At 38.4% G+C, this 22500-nt stretch overlaps 2 protein-coding genes across 4 annotated transcripts in view; both read left to right on the top strand.

Annotated features, from left to right (window-relative positions):
- The first annotated feature begins 1124 nt into the window (after positions 1-1124).
- The window catches only part of LOC116055529 (rano class II histocompatibility antigen, B alpha chain-like), a 22498-nt gene continuing 1122 nt past the window's right edge, over positions 1125-22500 (top strand). The window contains exons 1-4 of one of the 3 annotated variants that reach the window (XR_004897662.1): positions 1125-1234; positions 3579-3836; positions 4513-4794; positions 5969-6172. Coding sequence is in view for 2 of the 3 variants with exons in the window: in XM_031307532.2 (XP_031163392.1) it covers positions 1174-1234; positions 3579-3836; positions 4513-4794; positions 5969-6087 (720 nt within the window). In the remaining variant the exon portion in view is untranslated. Of the gene's footprint in view, positions 1266-3578; positions 3837-4512; positions 4795-5968; positions 6202-22500 lie in introns of those variants that run through there. The other 2 variants (XM_031307532.2, XM_031307534.2) reach the window with 2 other exon arrangements.
- The window catches only part of ccndbp1 (cyclin D-type binding-protein 1), a 10992-nt gene continuing 1622 nt past the window's right edge, over positions 13131-22500 (top strand). Inside the window, exons 1-10 of the mRNA XM_036002364.1 lie at positions 13131-13310; positions 14731-14790; positions 15633-15712; positions 16373-16454; positions 18068-18164; positions 19349-19422; positions 19858-19934; positions 20274-20524; positions 21613-21673; positions 22100-22146. Of these exons, the coding sequence (XP_035858257.1) occupies positions 13223-13310; positions 14731-14790; positions 15633-15712; positions 16373-16454; positions 18068-18164; positions 19349-19422; positions 19858-19934; positions 20274-20524; positions 21613-21673; positions 22100-22146 (917 nt within the window). The 5' untranslated portion in view covers positions 13131-13222. The remainder of the gene's footprint in view (positions 13311-14730; positions 14791-15632; positions 15713-16372; positions 16455-18067; positions 18165-19348; positions 19423-19857; positions 19935-20273; positions 20525-21612; positions 21674-22099; positions 22147-22500) is intronic.

The raw sequence follows: 22500 nt of genomic DNA, 5'->3' as shown, positions 1-22500 counted from the left end.
GTGACTTTGACTACATCATCAGCCCCAGATGTGTCTACATCAGTATCCATTGAAAGACAACATAGTGCAGAAACTATAGGTGGCCTTCGCCCCCTAATGGTCTGTGGGTGTACTGCACTTAACAATGTTTTAGACATAAACACTAACAAAATAATACTGTTACAGCTATTGCTACTGCTTGTAATAAAAGAGCAACTACTACTAATTTTGGACAATGACCCAGATTGTAGATCCTCACAAAACCGAGATCTGATAATACCAAGAACACCTAAGAATGAGAATTTGAAGATTTCAATGCAGCCATGATGTTACCTGCGAGTGTACACACCTGAGAGTAAATGTAACTGGTCCACTGAAAAGACAAGTCAAGCCTATTGTGGACCTTTAAGTCATGTTGATTTGAGTAAAAGCAAATGTATTTTTGTTGGAGGCTTACTTTTAATTTACAGTATTTTGTTTTATTTTTGGGGTCTGAAGTCTCCAGAATTTCCAGTGTGAAACCCCCAAAACACAACACACTACCACCATGAAATGATTGGCACAACAACCAACAGGAAACAGCTGCACTACCCATAATTCAACTTTAAATAAATGAGTTCAACCAGAGCAGTGAAGCAGAGCGAGATCTGCAGTCCAAAAAGAGCGTCTTTAATTACCAAACATAGTGGGTGACAAAAAACAACAAATCAAATACATTTAAAATAAACATATAATATATGTATTATATATATGTATGATAATATAATATGTTTGACTCATGACTGTTGGAAGTGTCGCATTAAAAATCTTTCAATCACACATTCCACAATTTTCTTTTCTTCATTTTTGTGACAATTAAACGGAATAATAAGCTGACAATTCCACAATAAATGGTAACAAGAACGACATATCTGCCTTTGTGCACACAGAAAGACATGCAGCATGGATAAAGTCCTTTAGTAAAATTTAAACGTTTCCTAAAAGCTGTCTACTTCTGCTTCTTATCTGTATTTTTCCTCTCAAGACTGCTACAAACGACAACTTCCTGGTTGAGGCGTCCGAGCTATAAAATATTCTACCCAGCAACAGTGATGTAATGATATCTGATTGGCTGCTTAAAGCTCTTTAAGCTGTCTGAAGTTCCTTCTTTAGCCGATTTATTGTCTGAACCCAGTCAACAGGTTTGGATTTGAGATGACGCTGTCTGGGATCATACTGATCGTTTTCTCTGGAGCTGTTTATGCTTCTGCAGCAAGTAAGACATGAACTGCAACTTTTGGCTTTTTGTGAGTAACTCAGCAAGTGTAAAGTGAAAGTATAAAATTGTAATCATGTATTTTTTCTGCAGAAGGGTGTAGTCTGACATTTTTGGGGAAGCAAGATGAGATCTTTTGAAAATGTCTAACCCCATTTATATTTTTGTCAGCCATCCCTTTAGATTTATTGTAAAAGTTAAATAATTGGCTATGTGTGTGCCATGTGTCTTAAAGATGCATAGCCTATTGCAACATGCTTGCATTGTTTTTGTGAAATATTAAGTTTACCTCTCTGTACCTCTAAAGTGAAACAACCTAAGAGGTTTAAAGCAACAAATTGGGATAAACGTCTCATAAATTGTAGACATATTCAACGTTTACTTTAGACACAGCCTTTTTAAAGGGTCACCAGCCAAAAAGGTTGGGAACCACTGACTTAAGGGAACTTTGCATTTAACTATAAATGTGGTTTTGTGCAACATTACTGCAGACCAGGGATGCACCGAATCCAGGGTTCGGACTCGGCTGAATATTGGGCTTTTTGACGAGGTTCGGTTTCTGCCGAACCTTAGAATTTTTTCCCACCGAACCGAACCCTACGCTTGCACTACGCGTGCTACGCTGGTCGCCGTAATGACGGCGCCGTTGATTACGGGAAGGTGTTTACGTAGGTGGACCGTTCAATGCAGTAGGCTGTGAGAAAGTGAAAATGGAATTCGTGAGCAGAAAAAGTGTAGTTTGGCAGTACTTTCAGTCAAAAGAAGGCCATTCAAGTCCAGCTATGTTCAATCTGCAATGCTGATTAGTCTGGTGGTGGCGAGGACCCTAAACTATACACAACATCACCGCTGTTACAACATCTGGTATGAAACATTGGCATAAAGACTGGAAACAAAAGGAAACAGCTAGCCTGATTCTGTCCCAACAGCACTTCTAAAGCTCACTAATTCATGTTTTAGCTTGTTTGTTTAATTGAATGGTGCAGACTGATCTCAAGAAGTGGTGTATGTATGACACGGCAATTAATATGCCATTATTGGCGTGTTATCAAGACGCATACCCGCTTTTGAGCGTGTTTATCAACACCATTTGGCCTCCATTGACTTACATTACCTTGCGATTGTGTGTGAATTGACGCTGTAGAGAGTAGTATGAAAGGGGGAAAATCCCAACCGGTTCTTCTTTTCCTAAACCCAACCGTAGCCTCACGATTAACACGCTTCGTGGCTTTAGGAAAGTGGCGTGTATGTTTACGCTGTGACGTTGCAGACTGCCGTCCGCTGTATACAGCGTAGACATACACGCTGATAGCTCAAAATGCGTACAGATAACACGCCACGTGGCTTTAGGAAAGTGGCGCGTATGTTTACGTGAAGTCATGATGTCATGTTGAATGTTGTGATTTCACATAAGGTAATGTGAACTATTTCTCGGCCATGCACAATATCTTTCTGGAGTCCGACACATAACACCTCAGAAATTGTGAAATTGTTGTTTTCACTCTTGGGTTTTTGTACAGGTCAAACATAGGAGATATGAAGCGTGTTGATTAGTGAGCTGTAGAGGTGCAGGTAGGGGACAGAGCCATGGAGACGTTCTCCTACTGGCTTCAGACTTTGTGCTAAGTGAAGCTAACCGGCTCTAGCTACATGAAATGCTGACACAAGATTGATATTCATCCTCTCATCTATCTCTCAACAAGAAAGGGAATTTGCCAAAGATTGTTATGTATCATGTAACATTATTGATGTAAATACCAAATGTTTTACCTCCCCCTCCAGGCCGTTGGTTTCAATGAATGTAAGAACAATAGTCAGTCTCTCCAGAAAAACGTGATTATGCAATCTCATAACTCAATGCATAATCAGCCAAAGTCTGCATATTTATTTCGGGGGCCGCATTTTTTCAAATACGCCGCACTTTCGCCACATAAATTGCAGATTTCTGCGCAAAATATGCCGGGCTTGCATGATTTCATAATCCCCGCATTTTTGTTGCAAAAAAGTCCCATATATCTTAGCAGGAAGTTGAAAAATGTTGTTTTTACTTCACACAAGAGCAGCCGTTTTCCCCTGTTGCCATGGGAACGTTATGAAGTGATGTAATTACGCGACGTGAAATCATCGAAAAGCTGCAAACTCCGCGATGAAGACACGATGAAACCGCAGTTTTTGCAAGTTCCCGCATATTCCATCGCATTAAGAAAACGTGCCGCATAATCAAGCAACAATCACAAAAAAACTCCACATTTTTCTGGAAGGACTGGATATGAAAATCAACGTATGTTTATTACTATTATAACTGCCTCCATCTTGTGATGCTGTTTCATCTCCTGCTTTTTAGCGTCCATCCATGACTTCCACTACATCTACGGGTGCTATGAATACGGCGAGGTGCGGGTGGATGTCCTTGTTGATGATGAGGTGGCCGCATATGCTGACTTCAGCAAGGATGAAGTGGTGTTTGCGATACCTCACCTGCCACAGTCTGTTCCACGCTTGAAGAAAGAGGCTTATGCATTAGCCAAAGCTAGCATTGCTCACTGTCACAGTGTTTTAAGTAAAGCAAGAAAAGCGGATCCTGGTGCTCCCATTCGGCAAGGTACTGAGTTTATCCAACTTTTTTTTGACGAAATAATTTCAATAATGAAATTCAATTTTAAATTACTGTGATAATGTCGGGAATCACACCCGGAAAAAGTATCCTCAGTCACTTTGTAACGTGAATGGTGTAGGTGGAGCGAGCTAGCAGCTAGCCGGTTAGCTTAAACAGTTGACAGACAACTGAATGGAGATTCTATACCACATAAATATGGTAATATTTCAGCCCACCTACTTTTTTTTTTCTTGCTTTTTCAAAGTCAACAATTTTGGCGCTTTCTGTGATGTTTTTGCGCTTTTTTTCTATAATGGCTACCAAACTTCTTTGCTGACTTTTTTAGGGCTTTATGTCGACTGTCAATTGTAAGTGAGAAGACTATGAGACATGCAATCATAAGGATATTTGACTTTTTCAATTAAATAAAAGCATGTTAATAAACTCTATATGTCTGGCCCTGGATGTGATTCTCATTTCCAATGTGGCCCTCTGGGAAACTGAGTTTGACACCCCTGTTCTACACTGATACTTTAATTCTACAAAATCAACCATGAAGGAGAGAAGACTGCAGCCGCACGTCTTCACTCTAGTACATCACCATAGTAACAAAGGAAGGCGCCACCTGGTGGTGTTACTAAGCATTGCCGTTATAATTCTGTTTCTGTTTCTGTTTGACCAGACGCTCCAGACATCTCCATATATAGCCGGTATGAGGGGGAGGATGGTGTGGTGAACACGCTCTTCTGTTTGGCCAATCACTTCTACCCCCCCTCCATCAACTTCACATGGACAAAGAATGGGGTGGAGGTCACAGAAGGGGTATCCAACCTGCGTTACCGCCACAACGGTGACGGGACGTTCCACAGAATTTCAACACTGAGTTTTACTCCTCGGGAGGGAGACGTTCACTCCTGTTCGGTGGAGCATCCATCTTTACATCGGCCTCTCGCCAGGAGCTGGGGTAGGACCAAGAGTTGTGTCTGTCGTTGAGATCCCTGTTATAACTGGTAACTGTTATTATTAAGGGGGCATGCTGTCAAACTTCTTAAAGTGCTCATATTATGTTAATTTTCAGGTTCATAATTGTATTTAGAGGTTATATCAGAATAGGCTTATGTGGTTTAATTTTCAAAAAACACCATATTTTTGTTGCACATTGCTGCAGCTCCTCTTTTCACCCTGTGTGTTGAGCTCTCTGTTTTAGCTACAGAGTGAGACCTCTCACTTCTGTTGCATCTTTGTTGGGAGTCGCACATGAGCAGTACCTGGGTAAGGACTACTAGCCAGTCAGAAGCAGAGTATGAGGGCGTGCCCTGACAGTACCTAGGTAAGGACTACTAGCCAGTCAGAAGCAGAGTATGAGGGCGTGCTCTGACAGTACCTAGGTAAGGACTACTAGCCAGTCAGAAGCAGAGTATGAGGGCGTGCTCTGACAGTACCTAGGTAAGGACTACTAGCCAGTCAGAAGCAGAGTATGAGGGCCCTGACAGTACCTAGGTAAGGACTACTAGCCAGTCAGAAGCAGAGTATGAGGGCGTGCCATGCTAGCAGCTAGGCGAGCATTATAACGTGTGTTCCAAAGTGACCACGTCTGTCTCTGAAGTAAAGGCTGGACTACAATAGAGCTGTTTGGAGCAGTTTGTGAACAGTGTTTTCTGTTGGAGATGGTAAGTCCCTTTGGGGGGGACTTTGGGCTTTTTCACTTTGTAAACCTATAACATGCACAAAAAAGATATATAACACAATAAAGGAAATGGGAAAAGCCAAAAAGCATAATATGAGTACTTTAATCAAAATGACTCTCTTTGACATGATTAGGTTCAAGTAGAATTATTTTGGGGGGTATTTGCTGAAATGAGTGATGTCGTTGTTTACTTGGGAGGACCGTCTCAATGATGCTGTGATCTAATCCCCCCAAAAAACAGCACACTTTTAGGCTACTGTAGCACTGAACACATGTTCAGGTTGTTTGGGAGGGATGCACTTCTACCCAACATATGGAGGATTAATGCACTTACTGTAAGTCGCTTTGGACAAAAGCTTGTGCCAGTTGAATTTAATACATATTTTATAAAAATGTATTTTGCCTGCTGCATGTTTGAACACTTACATTTAGTTTGTTCTTCCATCCACAGAGCTGAAGGAGAGGCAGAGCAGTGTGAGTCCTGCAGCTGGATTCTTCGGTGTGAGCCTTGTTTTGTGCCTGATGGGAATCGGGGCCGGAGCCTTCCTCTTCACCAAGCAGCCAAATTAGTGCCCTCACTTTGGGGATTTTAACTAAAGCAGCTAAACCAGCATTCAACTAAGCACTTACATGTTTTAATGAATGCTTGACCTTTTTTTTTTTTGCATAATGAAACACAACTACGTATATTAGGGTGACCAGACGTCCCCAGTTTCCGGGGACAGTCCCCGGTTTCGGTGACCTGTCCCCGGCTGGAGATGTCCCCGGAAATGTCCGCAGTTTTCACTGTGACTGACAGACCTGAAATTGGAATGAAATAGTCGTGCACCCTACATGCACAGGCTCAAGACAGTCAGAGCAAGCACTGCTCAGAGCTCAGAGATGTTCTAGAATGCCTATTTTACGATGCTAAAATTACTGTTAATTTACATGGAGTCTGGTGGGTTTAGTGAACGCAATTTCGCAGACTTTTTATATTTAAAAAAGGATCTTACTCTTTAACAGAAAGGTCGACCTCCTTAGAAATACTTTCCATAATGTTGTCAGACACTTAGAATATTAATCTGAGCCTGTCAGTGGCAAAACGAGCACTTTTATGAACGTAAAAACAAGCTGGACAGTTGACGTCCTATTAACTTACATTGTAGCTTGTTTCGCCGCTGCCGACTGCAGTGATCTCGTTTAATACTGGACCAATGTCAAAGGAAAATATTTCCTCAATAGTTTTAATTGTCTCCGATACTCAATGAGCTGTTGCAGAAACAAGCCCAGCGTGAAGCAATAAAGCAAAAGCTGTCAGATAAATGTAGTGCAGTAACCATGACAACATTTCCCTCTGAGGTGTAGTGGAGTACAAGTATGAAGTAGCAGCAAGGGCGACTCTAGGATCAGACCTTTAGGGGGCTCAGTCCCTAATGAGAACATGACACAGATATAGTGCATGCAAAAGTGTTAATCTGTGCCATGAAATGACCAACTTCTTCACAACCGTCTCCTGCTCTCCCTCTGACAGACAGAGACTCAGACAAAGGGCCAAAATTATAATGTATTCTCATGTAAACTATTTATGTCAGCAAAGACATTTCTGTTAGCCAATGTATTCCATCATAATGTTTATTATATTGCCAGATTCCAGACAATCCCACTTACTATATATATATATATATTTAAATCCCACTTACAAATATGAATATATATTTCTACTGGTATGCTTCCTAGTAACATTAATGCAAAAATATGAAGAAAAAATCTATTCAACCTGTGTGTGCATGGTTAAAATTCTGAAGTGCAAAATAGTTCAGGCTACAGCACAAATATTTCCATCCATAGATAAGAATAATCAAGTCTAACCTCTGAATTTCTTTTCAAAGTGCACCAGATTGATGCATTTAAATGTTAAAATAGACAAAATTTTCTTACAGGGGAGCATGCCCATGGACCCCCCCTGGGGCAGTGTCCCCGTTTTAAGTTTTACAAAGATAAAAACATGACCTTTTTGAAGGTATTTATGCTTCTGAGCTGAAAATGTCCCCGGATTTTGTCTCAGAAATCTGGTTACCTTAACATATATATGTGCACTACATTTGGACAAACTCTGCTGTGTGAATGGAATAGGTTTCTGAATGTGTCCTGCCTTCAGTCTCTGGGTGAGCTGGTCAAAATCTGCACTGCTTGTGACGTCACTAGCTGAGACGAGGGGCCTAGGGGGCTAACCGTTAGCATGCTAGCTCGTTCTCAATATCAAAATTTTTTTTTTTAAAGTAAAGGGAGTTGGTCTCTGCTTTTTTATTTTATTATTATTTTATTTTTTATTGAATTCAGCCATAAGTGTATACAATACAAACAGCTCAAGTACTCCAAAAATAAAATAATAATAACAAGAAAGAAAACAACTTAATTTACATAAAGCATTTGAAAAGTACAGTGTGTGTGTGTGTGTGTGTGTGTGTGTGTGTGTGTGTGTGTGTGTGTGTGTGTGTGTGTGTGTGTGTGTGTTCTTACAGCAGGAGGATATATATATATATATATATATATATATATATATATATTGTTTAATGTGATGTGTGTAATGTGACCTCTATGAAGTTAGGGGTTTTAATCTAGAATTTTGACGTAAAATGTGGTCAACATCAAACTCAGGCTGATTAAATTAAACTGAGAGGTGATATATGATATGTGTCATAGTTAATGAAACCAACAACTACATGTTCCCAGCACAAGGAGAATTGTGGGTAAATAAGATCAGCTACATCTGGAGACAGTTAGTCATTTAGTATGAGGTTATAATAACCATAGACAGTATATAACCATAGAATGTATATAACCATAGACTGTATATAACCATAGACAGTATATAACCATACACTGTATATAACCATAGACAGTATATAACCATAGACTGTATATAACCATAGACAGTATATAACCATACACAGTATATAACCATAGACAGTATATAACCATAGACTGTATATAACCATAGACTGTATATAACCATAGACAGTATATAACCATAGACTGTATATAACCATAGACAGTATATAACCATAGACAGTATATAACCATAGACAGTATATAACCATACACTGTATATAACCATAGACAGTATATAACCATACACTGTATATAACCATAGACAGTATATAACCATAGACTGTATATAACCATAGACGGTATATAACCATAGACTGTATATAACCATAGACTGTATATAACCATAGACTGTATATAACCATAGACTGTATATAACCATAGACGGTATATAACCATAGACTGTATATAACCATAGACTGTATATAACCATAGACGGTATATAACCATAGACTGTATATAACCATAGACAGTATATAACCATAGACTGTATAACCATAGACGGTATATAACCATAGACTGTATATAACCATAGACGGTATATAACCATAGACTGTATATAACCATAGACAGTATATAACCATAGACAGTATATAACCATACACTGTATATAACCATAGACAGTATATAACCATAGACAGTATATAACCATAGACTGTATATAACCATAGACTGTATATAACCATAGACAGTATATAACCATAGACTGTATATAACATAGACTGTATATAACCATAGACTGTATATAACCATAGACAGTATATAACCATAGACAGTATATAACATAGACTGTATATAACCATAGACTGTATATAACCATAGACAGTATATCAACCATAGACAGTATATCAACCATAGACTGTATATATAACCATAGACTGTATATATAACCATAGACTGTATATAACCATAGACTGTATATTTAACCATAGACTGTATATATAACAATAGACTGTATATATAACCATAGACTGTATATATAACCATAGACTGTATATAACCATAGACTGTATATATAACAATAGACTGTATATATAACCATAGACTGTATATATAACCATAGACTGTATATATAACCATAGACAGTATATAACCATAGACTGTATATATAACCATAGACTGTATATATAACCATAGACTGTATATAACCATAGACTGTATATAACCATAGACTGTATATAACCATAGACAGTATATAACCATAGACAGTATATAACCATAGACTGTATATAACCATAGACTGTATATAACCATAGACTGTATATAACCATAGACAGTATATAACCATAGACAGTATATAACCATAGACTGTATATAACCATAGACTGTATATAACCATAGACTGTATATAACCATAGACTGTATATAACCATAGACGTATATAACCATAGACTGTATATAACCATAGACTGTATATAACCATAGACTGTATATAACCATAGACAGTATATAACCATAGACAGTATATAACCATAGACTGTATATAACCATAGACTGTATATAACCATAGACTGTATATAACCATAGACTGTATATAACCATAGACTGTATATAACCATAGACAGTATATATAACCATAGACTGTATATAACCATAGACAGTATATAACCATAGACTGTATATAACCATAGACAGTATATAACCATAGACTGTATATAACCATAGACTGTATATAACCATAGACTGTATATAACCATAGACAGTATATAACCATAGACTGTATATAACCATAGACTGTATATAACCATAGACTGTATATAACCATAGACTGTATATAACCATAGACTGTATATAACCATAGACTGTATATAACCATAGACAGTATATAACCATAGACGTATATAACCATAGACTGTATATAACCATAGACTGTATATAACCATAGACAGTATATAACCATAGACTGTATATAACCATAGACTGTATATAACCATAGACTGTATAACCATAGACGTATATAACCATAGACTGTATATAACCATAGACTGTATATAACCATAGACGTATATAACCATAGACAGTATATAACATAGACTGTATATAACCATAGACTGTATATAACCATAGACTGTATATAACCATAGACAGTATATCAACCATAGACAGTATATCAACCATAGACTGTATATATAACCATAGACTGTATATATAACCATAGACTGTATATAACCATAGACTGTATATATAACCATAGACTGTATATAACCATAGACTGTATATAACCATAGACTGTATATATAACCATAGACTGTATATAACCATAGACTGTATATATAACCATAGACAGTATATAACCATAGACTGTATATATAACCATAGACTGTATATATAACCATAGACTGTATATAACCATAGACAGTATATAACCATAGACTGTATATAACCATAGACTGTATATATAACCATAGACTGTATATATAACCATAGACTGTATATAACCATAGACTGTATATATAACCATAGACTGTATATATAACCATAGACTGTATATAACCATAGATAGTATATAACCATAGACTGTATATAACCATAGATAGTATATAACCATAGACTGTATATAACCATAGACTGTATATAACCATAGACTGTATATAACCATAGACAGTATATAACCATAGACTGTATATAACCATAGACAGTATATAACCATAGACAGTATATAACCATAGACAGTATATAACCATAGACTGTATATAACCATAGACAGTATATAACCATAGACAGTATATAACCATAGACTGTATATAACCATAGACTGTATATAACCATAGACTGTATATAACCATAGACTGTATATAACCATAGACAGTATATAACAATAGACTGTATATCAACCATAGACTGTATATATAACCATAGACTGTATATAACCATAGACAGTATATAACCATAGACTGTATATATAACCATAGACTGTATATATAACCATAGACTGTATATATAACCATAGACTGTATATAACCATAGACTGTATATAACCATAGACAGTATATAACCATAGACTGTATATAACCATAGACTGTATATATAACCATAGACTGTATATATAACCATAGACTGTATATAACCATAGACTGTATATATAACCATAGACTGTATATATAACCATAGACAGTATATAACCATAGACAGTATATAACCATAGATAGTATATAACCATAGACTGTATATAACCATAGACAGTATATCAACCATAGACAGTATATCAACCATAGACTGTATATATAACCATAGACTGTATATATAACCATAGACTGTATATAACCATAGACTGTATATTTAACCATAGACTGTATATATAACCATAGACTGTATATAACCATAGACTGTATATATAACCATAGACTGTATATATAACCATAGACTGTATATATAACCATAGACAGTATATAACCATAGACTGTATATAACCATAGACTGTATATATAACCATAGACTGTATATAACCATAGACAGTATATAACCATAGACTGTATATAACCATAGACTGTATATATAACCATAGACTGTATATATAACCATAGACTGTATATAACCATAGACTGTATATATAACCATAGACTGTATATATAACCATAGACAGTATATAACCATACACTGTATATAACCATACACTGTATATAACCATAGACAGTATATAACCATAGACTGTATATAACCATAGACGGTATATAACCATAGACTGTATATAACCATAGACAGTATATAACCATAGACTGTATATAACCATAGACAGTATATAACCATAGACAGTATATAACCATAGACTGTATATAACCATAGACTGTATATAACCATAGACAGTATATAACCATAGACAGTATATAACCATAGACTATATATAACCATAGACTGTATATAACCATAGACTGTATATAACCATAGACAGTATATAACAATAGACTGTATATCAACCATAGACTGTATATATAACCATAGACTGTATATAACCATAGACAGTATATAACCATAGACTGTATATATAACCATAGACTGTATATATAACCATAGACTGTATATATAACCATAGACTGTATATATAACCATAGACAGTATATAACCATAGACTGTATATATAACCATAGACTGTATATATAACCATAGACTGTATATAACCATAGACAGTATATAACCATAGACTGTATATAACCATAGACTGTATATAACCATAGACAGTATATAACCATAGACTGTATATATAACCATAGACTGTATATAACCATAGACTGTATATAACCATAGACTGTATATAACCATAGACAGTATATAACCATAGACTGTATATCAACCATAGACTGTATATATAACCATAGACTGTATATAACCATAGACAGTATATAACCATAGACTGTATATATAACCATAGACTGTATATATAACCATAGACTGTATATATAACCATAGACTGTATATATAACCATAGACAGTATATAACCATAGACTGTATATATAACCATAGACTGTATATATAACCATAGACTGTATATAACCATAGACAGTATATAACCATAGACTGTATATATAACCATAGACTGTATATAACCATAGACAGTATATAACCATAGACTGTATATAACCATAGACAGTATATAACCATAGACTGTATATATAACCATAGACTGTATATATAACCATAGACAGTATATCAACCAGAACAGATGGTCTCTGCTCTGATTTCACCACAAGGTGTCCCCATTGGGTGTCCCTAAAAACATTTTTAGGATCCGACTGCAGTGTCGGTGCCTCCTTAATAATTGTCCCCGGCTCAACATCCTGCTCTCTGTTGTTCAACAACACGCATGCATCAAGCTGTTAAAATACAGACGTCGGTGACATGAGTGCTGATAACTGTGGTGGGGATGTGTCTGTGCCTTTACGAAATCTACTGAACTCCATCCAGTGCATCAGAGACCGAGTCAGAGGTAAATATCACACATTAGATATAACGCAACGCTAATAGATAACGTTAGGTCAACACGCATGCTAGCGTATGTCAAACTACATGTGCTGACCATAGATAGTATATAAACGGTGCTGACCGCAGCTTCACGGTAACTAACGTTAAATATAAATGGTGTTTTTTAATGTGCGCTGGGCTCGGTTATTCCGCCTTGTTTCATCCTCTAACAGGTTGACGTTGCGGTGTTACCTTCCTGTTGGTTTGCTAAACTGTTAGCAGATTGTTAATGTACTCGTGAAGTCTCTGGAGCAGCTATCTAGATCTAAACCTGGCTGAGGCAACATCCGGGGCTCTTATGAATGTTTTCATATTTTTATCCGTGTGTATGTGCGGATGTGTATATGTAGACACTGTTTATATGCAAACTTACATCTGTAGTAGTAGTAGTAGTCAGCTGTTCATGCTGACCTTGTTTAGCCTATGTCTAGTTCTTGTGTATTTTGAGAGCAAGACAAGCCGTCGGGTCTTTCTAAAACACGTAACGTGAACAAGCTTAACGTGGTGGAACCAGGGTTCAGAATTAACTTTTTCATCCACCAGCCAAATGGCTAGTGACTGTAAATATTACCAGCCACTCAAAAGATTACCATTGTTTTTTGGCTGGTGAGTGAAGTCTACCAGCCACTTGCATATTTTACGACGAGGATTCATCTAGGGCATAGTTCTGGTGCCGCAGGATGGGATCCCTCATTTTAGTCCAGAAGTCCAGACTCCTTCCTCTGTCTCTGTGTTGGCGTTCTAACCTCTGGTGGATTTGTGAGGACTATGGTAAACTGCTCCTCAGATCTCTGCAGGGTAAATCCAGACAGCTAGCTAGACTATCTGTCCAACCTGTGGACCTGTGATGATTTCCTGCATGTCTTCCCCCCCCTCTCTCTCTCTCCCCTTTCTCACCGAGCTGTCCTGTCAATTAAAGGTGGAAAAGCCCAAAAAGTAATCTTAAAAAAAGAAGGAAAGACCATCTTGGGAAAACAGTCATGACCAGACGAACGCCGTGTTCATGTTACTGGTTACTGGCTGCATGGCGTTCGTGGTTCAACTGGTCATGACCATGACCAGTTTTCTAAGATTTGTCCTTTAAGCGATAGCCATTTTTTATTAATAAAAATTCGGAGACATTGGCCTACATCGGCTTCAAGAAGTCATTTTAGAAGTAAATTTGTTATTTTTTCATACATTTAGAATTAAAACTCTGTAAAGTATCTTTGAGTGTTGTACGTAGCGCTCTATAAATAAAATGCATTATTATTATTATTATTATTATTATTATTATTATTATTATTATTAAATAAGCAAGGGTTTGGTACATGGTTTCTCTCAGCATGGTATTGTTGTTCTGGAAGAGGGAAGATATCCTAACCCAGTTCTCATTTCCACCACAGATGGAGAGTCCAATGAGTCAGACGGAGCGTTCAACCTCTCCAACTTTTGGGACACTTTGAGTTGAGTATATATTATTATGACCATCATCTGTCTCCTGCTCCTTCTTCACATTCAAGGTCCCATGATCAGCAACATTAACCATCTCGCTACCCTGGATGTCTTGTTCTGCTACCGGCTGCTACCGGCTGCTACATACACATATATATATATATATATATATATATATTCATATTCATACAGATTGTAACAAACAACACGCTTGTTTCTGTGTCCTATATTTATTTAGGGTGCTGTGTCCCAACAACTCCAGATATTATGTATTATATTAACCCTTGTGTTGTCTTCCCGTCGACCACCTAACTTTGAGTTTTTTCTGGGTCAGAATTTTAAATGAAAACATTTTGACACTTGTCACTTTTCCCGATGTTTTTGTAGATTTTTTTTGAAGTTTTTGTATATTTTTTTGATGTTTTTATTCGATTTTTTTCTCACGTTTTTAAGGCTTTTTCCAACATTTTTTAAACTTTTTTTTCAACACTCTTTTGTCATTTTGTTTTCTTCAAATACAATACAATTTAAAAAAACAAAAAGAAAACACCCAAATTCAATAAAAGTAGTGAACAGATCATTTATTTGACCTGTGAAGAGTAACGGTTGTATGGAAACATCCACCGTAGTTTCTTTGACAATTTGGTTGAAAGAAACCCAAATTTCTGATATAGAAACGTTTTTTTTTTAAAAATGTGTCAAATTTGACCCGAGGATGACAGGAGGGTAAGTACCGCCCATCATCATCATCATCATCATCATCACCATCATCATCATCATCATCATCATCCTCATCCTCATCCTCTTCATCCTGTGCCTCGTCATGTGATGTAACTTCTCTTGTGTTTCTCAGACCAGGCGGTGAAGGCAGTGTCCCAGGAAGCCACTAAACTCAGCCTGGCCTTCTCCCAACCCCCGCTGCCATCTCAGCAGGTCAGATTAATTTCGGGATCATATTGTTTGCCTTGCTGAGCTTATGTTGTACCAGTTACTGTATGACGAGCCACACCGTTACACCTTCATAAAAGCAACACGTTTAAAGCTCTGGGGAAGGGATATCGAGAGGGCATCAATCACAAAACATGAGAGCACTCATAGACAAGAAATACAAAAACTATAACTTAGCAACGAAGTAATTTTACATACTAAGATAATGCTTGATATGCTGTGCGTTGGTAGTGCAAGTCTAGTAGAAAATATTGTCTTGAAGTTATATAAAACTATACAATCATAGAGGGAACATGCAGGTATTTCTGTACGTAATGTATGGCTAGATACAGGAATGTGATAATGCAGGTTTAAGGGCCAGCGTTTGGGACTTGGGTGCATCTAGACACACTGGTTACATTTTAGTTTCTTTTCTGGAGGGATATTGTTGTGCAACAGTGCAAAGTAGGAAACGTATCAATGAGGTGCAAATCCCAAAATATAAACATGTAATAAATATAAACGCCAAAGCTCATAGATATGTATGAGTTGTTAAAGAAATAATTGTTATATTTCCCAAGCTCTTGAATTGTTGCACAAACTTTCTATTGTAATTCCCAACATATTTCAATGTTTTTCTGTCTCTTCTCTCCTTCCTCTCTGCAGGATGGAGAGACGTTAGCAGAGTCCACCCTGAAGAGTGTCCTCTCTCTGTCCACTGTGTATTACTGGCTACCTAAGAGCCAAGGTAAAGCCACCAGTCACGGCCACAACAGTCACGCAAATGGCTAGTCGGTTGTGCTTTAGTCAAGTAGTCAGTTCCCTCTGTTCTCATTCACCGGTATACACTCACCTAAAGGATTTTTACATTTAACAGGTGTTCCTAATAATCCTTTAGGTGAGTATATATTATTTAGCTGATGTTTTTCTTCAGATTCTGCTGCCGTAGCCCGTCTTTGAAACATGTCCTCCATCCAGTCTGATTTGATAAAATGAAACGGGGTTTTGGTAGATTGTTCAGTACTGATAACAATCAAAGAAGACAGAAGCTGTTTCCTTCTGTTCATTTTTTATTTTATTTAACCGAAATTTAACCAGGTTAGTCTCAGAGATATAAAATCTCTTTTTCAAGAGAGACCTGGCCAAGATAGCAGAACAAATTAGTTACATAAAAAACAATTTACAATCACAAAACAAACACACAAAAGAGACAAAGACAACTCAAGTGCATTTCAATTAAATAAAAGTGCCATTAATTAAAATATTTGCACGTGTGGATGGACTCATGTTCTATGGTTTTAACCTTTTTTAAAATCATTTAAGGACATTAGACCGTGTAGTTTGGGTGTTTCTGTAGGTCATTCCCAGTAGAAGGAGCAGCAAACATGAAAGCCTTTTTAAACTACTCTGTCCGGGCTTGAGGTACATTCACTGAGATAGTGTTCTGGGACCGTAAACCATGAGTACTCTGTGTAAAAGAAAGAAATTCAGATATGTAACATGGGAGCCTGCCTAAAATGCCTTTGTATATGAATATATAGAGGTGAGTGAGCCGGCGATTTGACAGAGAGGGCAAATTCACTGTGGAGGAAAGTGTACAGTGATGAGTGAGGGGTCTGCAATTTGAAATAATCCTTAAAGCTCCATCATACACAGCATCCAACATCTGAAGACACTTTGATTCATACCGATAAGCATTTCCCGGTCCTTCCAGAAAAATGCAGATTTTTTTTGTGATTGTTTTGGGCTAAAATCCTTGATTATGCGGCACATTTTCTTAAAAAATGTGATGGAATATGCGGGATATTTATGCAATTTTATGCGATGAAATTGCGGGAACTTGCAAAAACTGGTTTCATCGTGGCTTCATCGCGGGGTTTGCAGCTTTTCGATGATGTTCACGTCGCGTAATTACGTCACTTCATAACGTTCCCATGGCAACAGGGGAAAACGGCTGCTCTTGTGTGAAGTAAACGCAACATTTTTCAACTTTCTGCTAAAATATGTGACTTTTTTGCAATGAAAATGCAGGGATTATGAAATCATGCAATATGCAATGATGCATATTTTGTGCGGAAATCGGCAATTTATGCGGCGAAAGTGCGGCTTATTTGAAAAAATGCGTCCCCTGAAATAAATATGCAGACTTTGGCTGATTATGTGTTGAATTATGAGATCACGTTTCACTTCAGTGAAACTCTACACTTGATGTTGTGTAATGGAGAGCATGTTGCCCAAAAGCTTCTTAAGTCTGCTGTATGGGATTCATTAGTAATGGATACTGTATGAAGGGGATGATAATCTTTGTCAGCATCTTGACTTCAGTTTGTTGCTTCGCCCCCCCCACCCCCCGTGTCTCAGGCGTCAGTCTGCGGCGACAGGTCAGAGACGCCACGGTCGAGGTTCTGGAGGGAGTCCTACAGCTGGCGGAGGTCATACTGAGCTCCCCGCTACAGAGGTACACGCACACACAAACACAGAGTTGGTGTAAGATATCATAGTTACAAACAGACAACACAGGACCCAACCGTCGCTTTCTTCTTTTCCTAAACCCAACCCGTCCGCTGTATACGGCGCTCAAAATGTGTACAGATAACACGCCACTTGGCTTTAGAAAGTGGGCGAAGTCATGATGTCATGTTGCTCAAGAAAATGTTACATGTTTCAATAAAATCAACCTACATGCACACACAAACATATCATCATAATTAGTTTGAATCGATAGCCACAGTACAACGAAATGTAAAAAAAGACGGAAACACACACAGGCGTAATCATGATTATTTTGGTCAATACTGAAATCACGATTATTTAACACGATTACTCGTTAACCTTTGGATATAATGGATGGTGTCCAGGGTATAATGTTAGTGTCCTTCATCTCACAGAAAGAGTCTTTGGATCGGGATAAAATCAGTCTTACTACCGTTGAGTGGGTTCAGCTTTACAGATATCACACATTAACACAGCTACAACGTTACACAGCTAATGAACAATTACATAGATACATAACACAATGTGCATCTCACATCACATTTTCACTCACTATGACCACTACTACTGTCATTACTAAACATTATGCCAATATATGAACAATAATGTCGCCGGCAGTGGGCTTATTTGCTAGCTAACCTAAGGAAAAATCCAGCACATAGACGGTACCTTAGAATAACGTTACGTGAAACAGATGATTTAACGTTGCTGCTCATTTTACACACAGTTTAACAACCAAACCAAATGCTGAGGGAACATTACTATGTTTTTTCATGTTGGTTTTGAGCGGTATGCTCCCCCACTACGCTGGATAAAGTTGTAAACAGCAAGTGAATACAGCTCCTACTACAGCGGGGGGGGGGCAGAGGCAGAGGGACCGCACGGTTAGCTAACGTTAGGAGTTGGTTTGGCCCATTCTGCTCACCAAACGCTGCTGTGGCTGCCCTCCGTCTGCCTAAATAAGAGTGGTATGCAAAACAGAATATGGCAAAATAAGCGTTTTTTTCTCGATTTTACTATTTTGGTGATCGTTGGGAGCCAAAATTGAAATTCAATTAATTGCACAGCCCTATGTTAACAGGTATGTTTCTTTCTTCTTTCTTGCTGTTTTCTTTCAATCTGACTTCCTCTTCCTCTGCTCACCTGTAGTCTGTCCCAGGATCAGTTGACATCAACAGGAAGTGTGTGGTCAACCTGCGACCACTTTGCCCAGTTGCCACAAGGTCAGTAGACCTGCCCGGATCTTTTAAATGGAAAAATGTGTGAAGATCCAGATGTGATACTGGAGTCAGATCCAATCAAATGCTGCCCCACCCTGCCCCAGCATCATATTTAAGTTATAGAAGCAGTAGAAGGTGTAGAAGTAGAGCATCCTGCAGGTGCTGATGGACTGAAGCTCCCTCTACACATCTCTGTTTCTTTCTTTCTACTTTAAAAAAAAATTAAAACCAGCAGTGAGATTGTCCACATTATTAAGGAGTGTGATAAATTTGGGGCTGTATCTCCTTTAAGTAAGGATTATGAATATGATTTTAAAAGAAATGTGTTGTGAGTATATTTTGCGTTTTATTTTATCTTGTTTCTGTTTTGTCTTGGAGTTTTAATTACAAGATTTTAATTAGTTAATTGATGGAAAAGCGTGTGTGTGTGTTCCACAGATAATAAGGCTGCAGTGTTGATAGTTCTGTCCAATCAGGTCGGAGTTGTAAAAGACGCCATAGAGGAAATTGAACAGGTGCACACACACACACACAGTCACTCACTCACTCACTCACTCACTCACACACACACACACACACACACACACTCTGTCTCGCTCTCTCTCTCACACACACACACACACTCACACACACATGCACACACACACACTCTCTCTCTCTCTCTCTCTCTCTCTCTCTCTCTCTCTCACTCACACACACACACACACACACACACACACACACACACACACATGATTTTACCAGCCTTTAATCAATATTGGAATTGATTGTTAGTCATCAGCTATCACTAATGTTTACAATAATACAGCTGTAATTTATTGCTATGGATACTTGACTATTGCACCCCCCCTCAGGCGTTATCGGAGGCCCAGGACCCGTTCGTTGACGTCCTCGATGATGACCAGGAGCCTCGAGGCAACCAGGACACCTATTGGTCGGAGAATGACCGCCGCATTATTGGTCCATGCCAGGGGCTGATGAAAGCATCGGCGGCGTGCCTCAGGAAGCTGACGTCGGCCGTCAAAGCCAACGGTGACGTCACCACGTCTCAGCACCTGGCTCAGCTCGACGACCTGGCTGACATCACCAAGGAAATCAGTCCTGGGTAGGAGCACGCACGGTCAGATTATCATGTGATCACAGTGACAAACGTTATTTTAGACCTGTACTTCCCTAATAGAAATTGGACCGAAAAGACGTAAACTTGGCTAGCCTGACCAGCCAGCCCCACATCCAGATGCTGGGTCTGGGTCTGACCCACATCCAGATGCTGGGTCTGGGTCTGACCCACATCCAGATGTTGGGTCTGGGAACTCCCCATTGGCTGGGCTCAATCCGAGGGGCGGGATAAACGGTTGTCTTTCAAATTCCCTCTGCACCAATAGGATAGCTCTCCAACCAATCAGAGCAGAGCTTGATAGATTCAACTTTAAACTCTGAACACATCTTCCTTTTTTAAGAATGACTTCAGGGCCGTTCTTTGTTCTTTTCTCAAAGAAAAGCTGAACTCCAAGTCTTCCAGAGTCGTGGCCAAAGCCGACTCCAAAGACCGCTGTTCACCAACAGCAGCAGCCATAAGCCCCGCCCACTGACTATACACGATGTGATTGGCCCGCCCACAGACTCTACCGACTCCCAAGCCAACGGAGAGTTGCTAGACGACCCTGGCTGCAAATTACATTTGCTGCCTCTAGGGTGGTCTAGATTTCTAGGCTATTAAGACCGAAAAGACGTAAACTTCACTGAAATGCAACATTAAATTACCACAATTATTAGAATAAAAGTATTTGGTTTTGTGGTGTCTGCTTACCAAACACAAAATGTAAACTTCAACTTGAAAATGTGTAATAGCCAAGTCTTTGTGCACTAAAGCTCTGTAAACACACCTTCAACTGGAGACTTTTAGGCATGAAAACATATGTTTATATATAATACATACGTATTATAAACATGTTTTTCTCTGTTTGCACAGCAGCAGTTTGAATGTTTTTATGTTTTTCATACAGATAGTTCCTGCTGTTTGATTGCTGAATGCAGCTCGACTGTAACACATCAAACACTTACTCTACCTTTTCGCCCAGCTTTTGCTCAATAAACTGTTATTAAAAAAAAAAAAAAATTAAAATAGAATATCATTTTTGACTAAAACTTACCTTCATGAAAACAGATCTCTGCCTCTTGCTGTCTTCTCAGTGTTGATGATCTCGCTCTCTGCCTCTACCCGCCCATGGACTACAGCGGAGTGGAGAGTAACGTAGGACACACACACACACACACACACACACACACACATACACACACACACACTCTGAAACACACACACACACACAGAGACATATACACACACACACACAGACACACACACACACACACACACACACACACACATACACACACACACACTCTGAAACACACACAGACATATACACACACTCTGAAACACATACACAGAGACATATACACACATGGAACCACACACACATACACACACACACTCTGAAACACACACAGAGACATATACACACACGGACACACAGACACACACACACACACACACACACTGAAACACACACACTCTGAAACACACACACACACACATACACACAATAAGAAACATAAGCTCCTTGGCCGAGGTTGAATCTTAAATCCAACATATAAATTATTTTTTTTCTCTCTACAGGTTTCTAAATTGGCAGCTCTGTTAAAGAAAGTTCTGGAGATCGTCAGGTAAGAATGATTGATTGATTGATTGATTGATTGATTTTCCATGGGAATTGGGATGGAAGTTTCTAACTCTTCATGTGTTGGATGCTGTCTATCACAGAGCTCTGACATTCATAACCAGTTGCCTCACACACAGTTCTCTGTAGTCTTTAGTCAGACGGCCATCCTATCCTGTAGTCTTTAGTCAGACGGCCATCCTATCCTGTAGTCTTTAGTCAGACGGCCATCCTATCCTGTAGTCTTTAGTCAGACGGCCATCCTATCCTGTAGTCTTTAGTCAGACGGCCATCCTATCCTGTAGTCTTTAGTCAGACGGCCATCCTATCCTGTAGTCTTTAGTCAGACGGCCATCCTATC

This window comes from Sander lucioperca, chromosome 6 (assembly GCF_008315115.2).
Source record: "Sander lucioperca isolate FBNREF2018 chromosome 6, SLUC_FBN_1.2, whole genome shotgun sequence".
NCBI classification, from domain to species: Eukaryota; Metazoa; Chordata; class Actinopteri; order Perciformes; family Percidae; genus Sander; species Sander lucioperca.
This window is presented reverse-complemented; position numbering and strand designations above follow the sequence as displayed.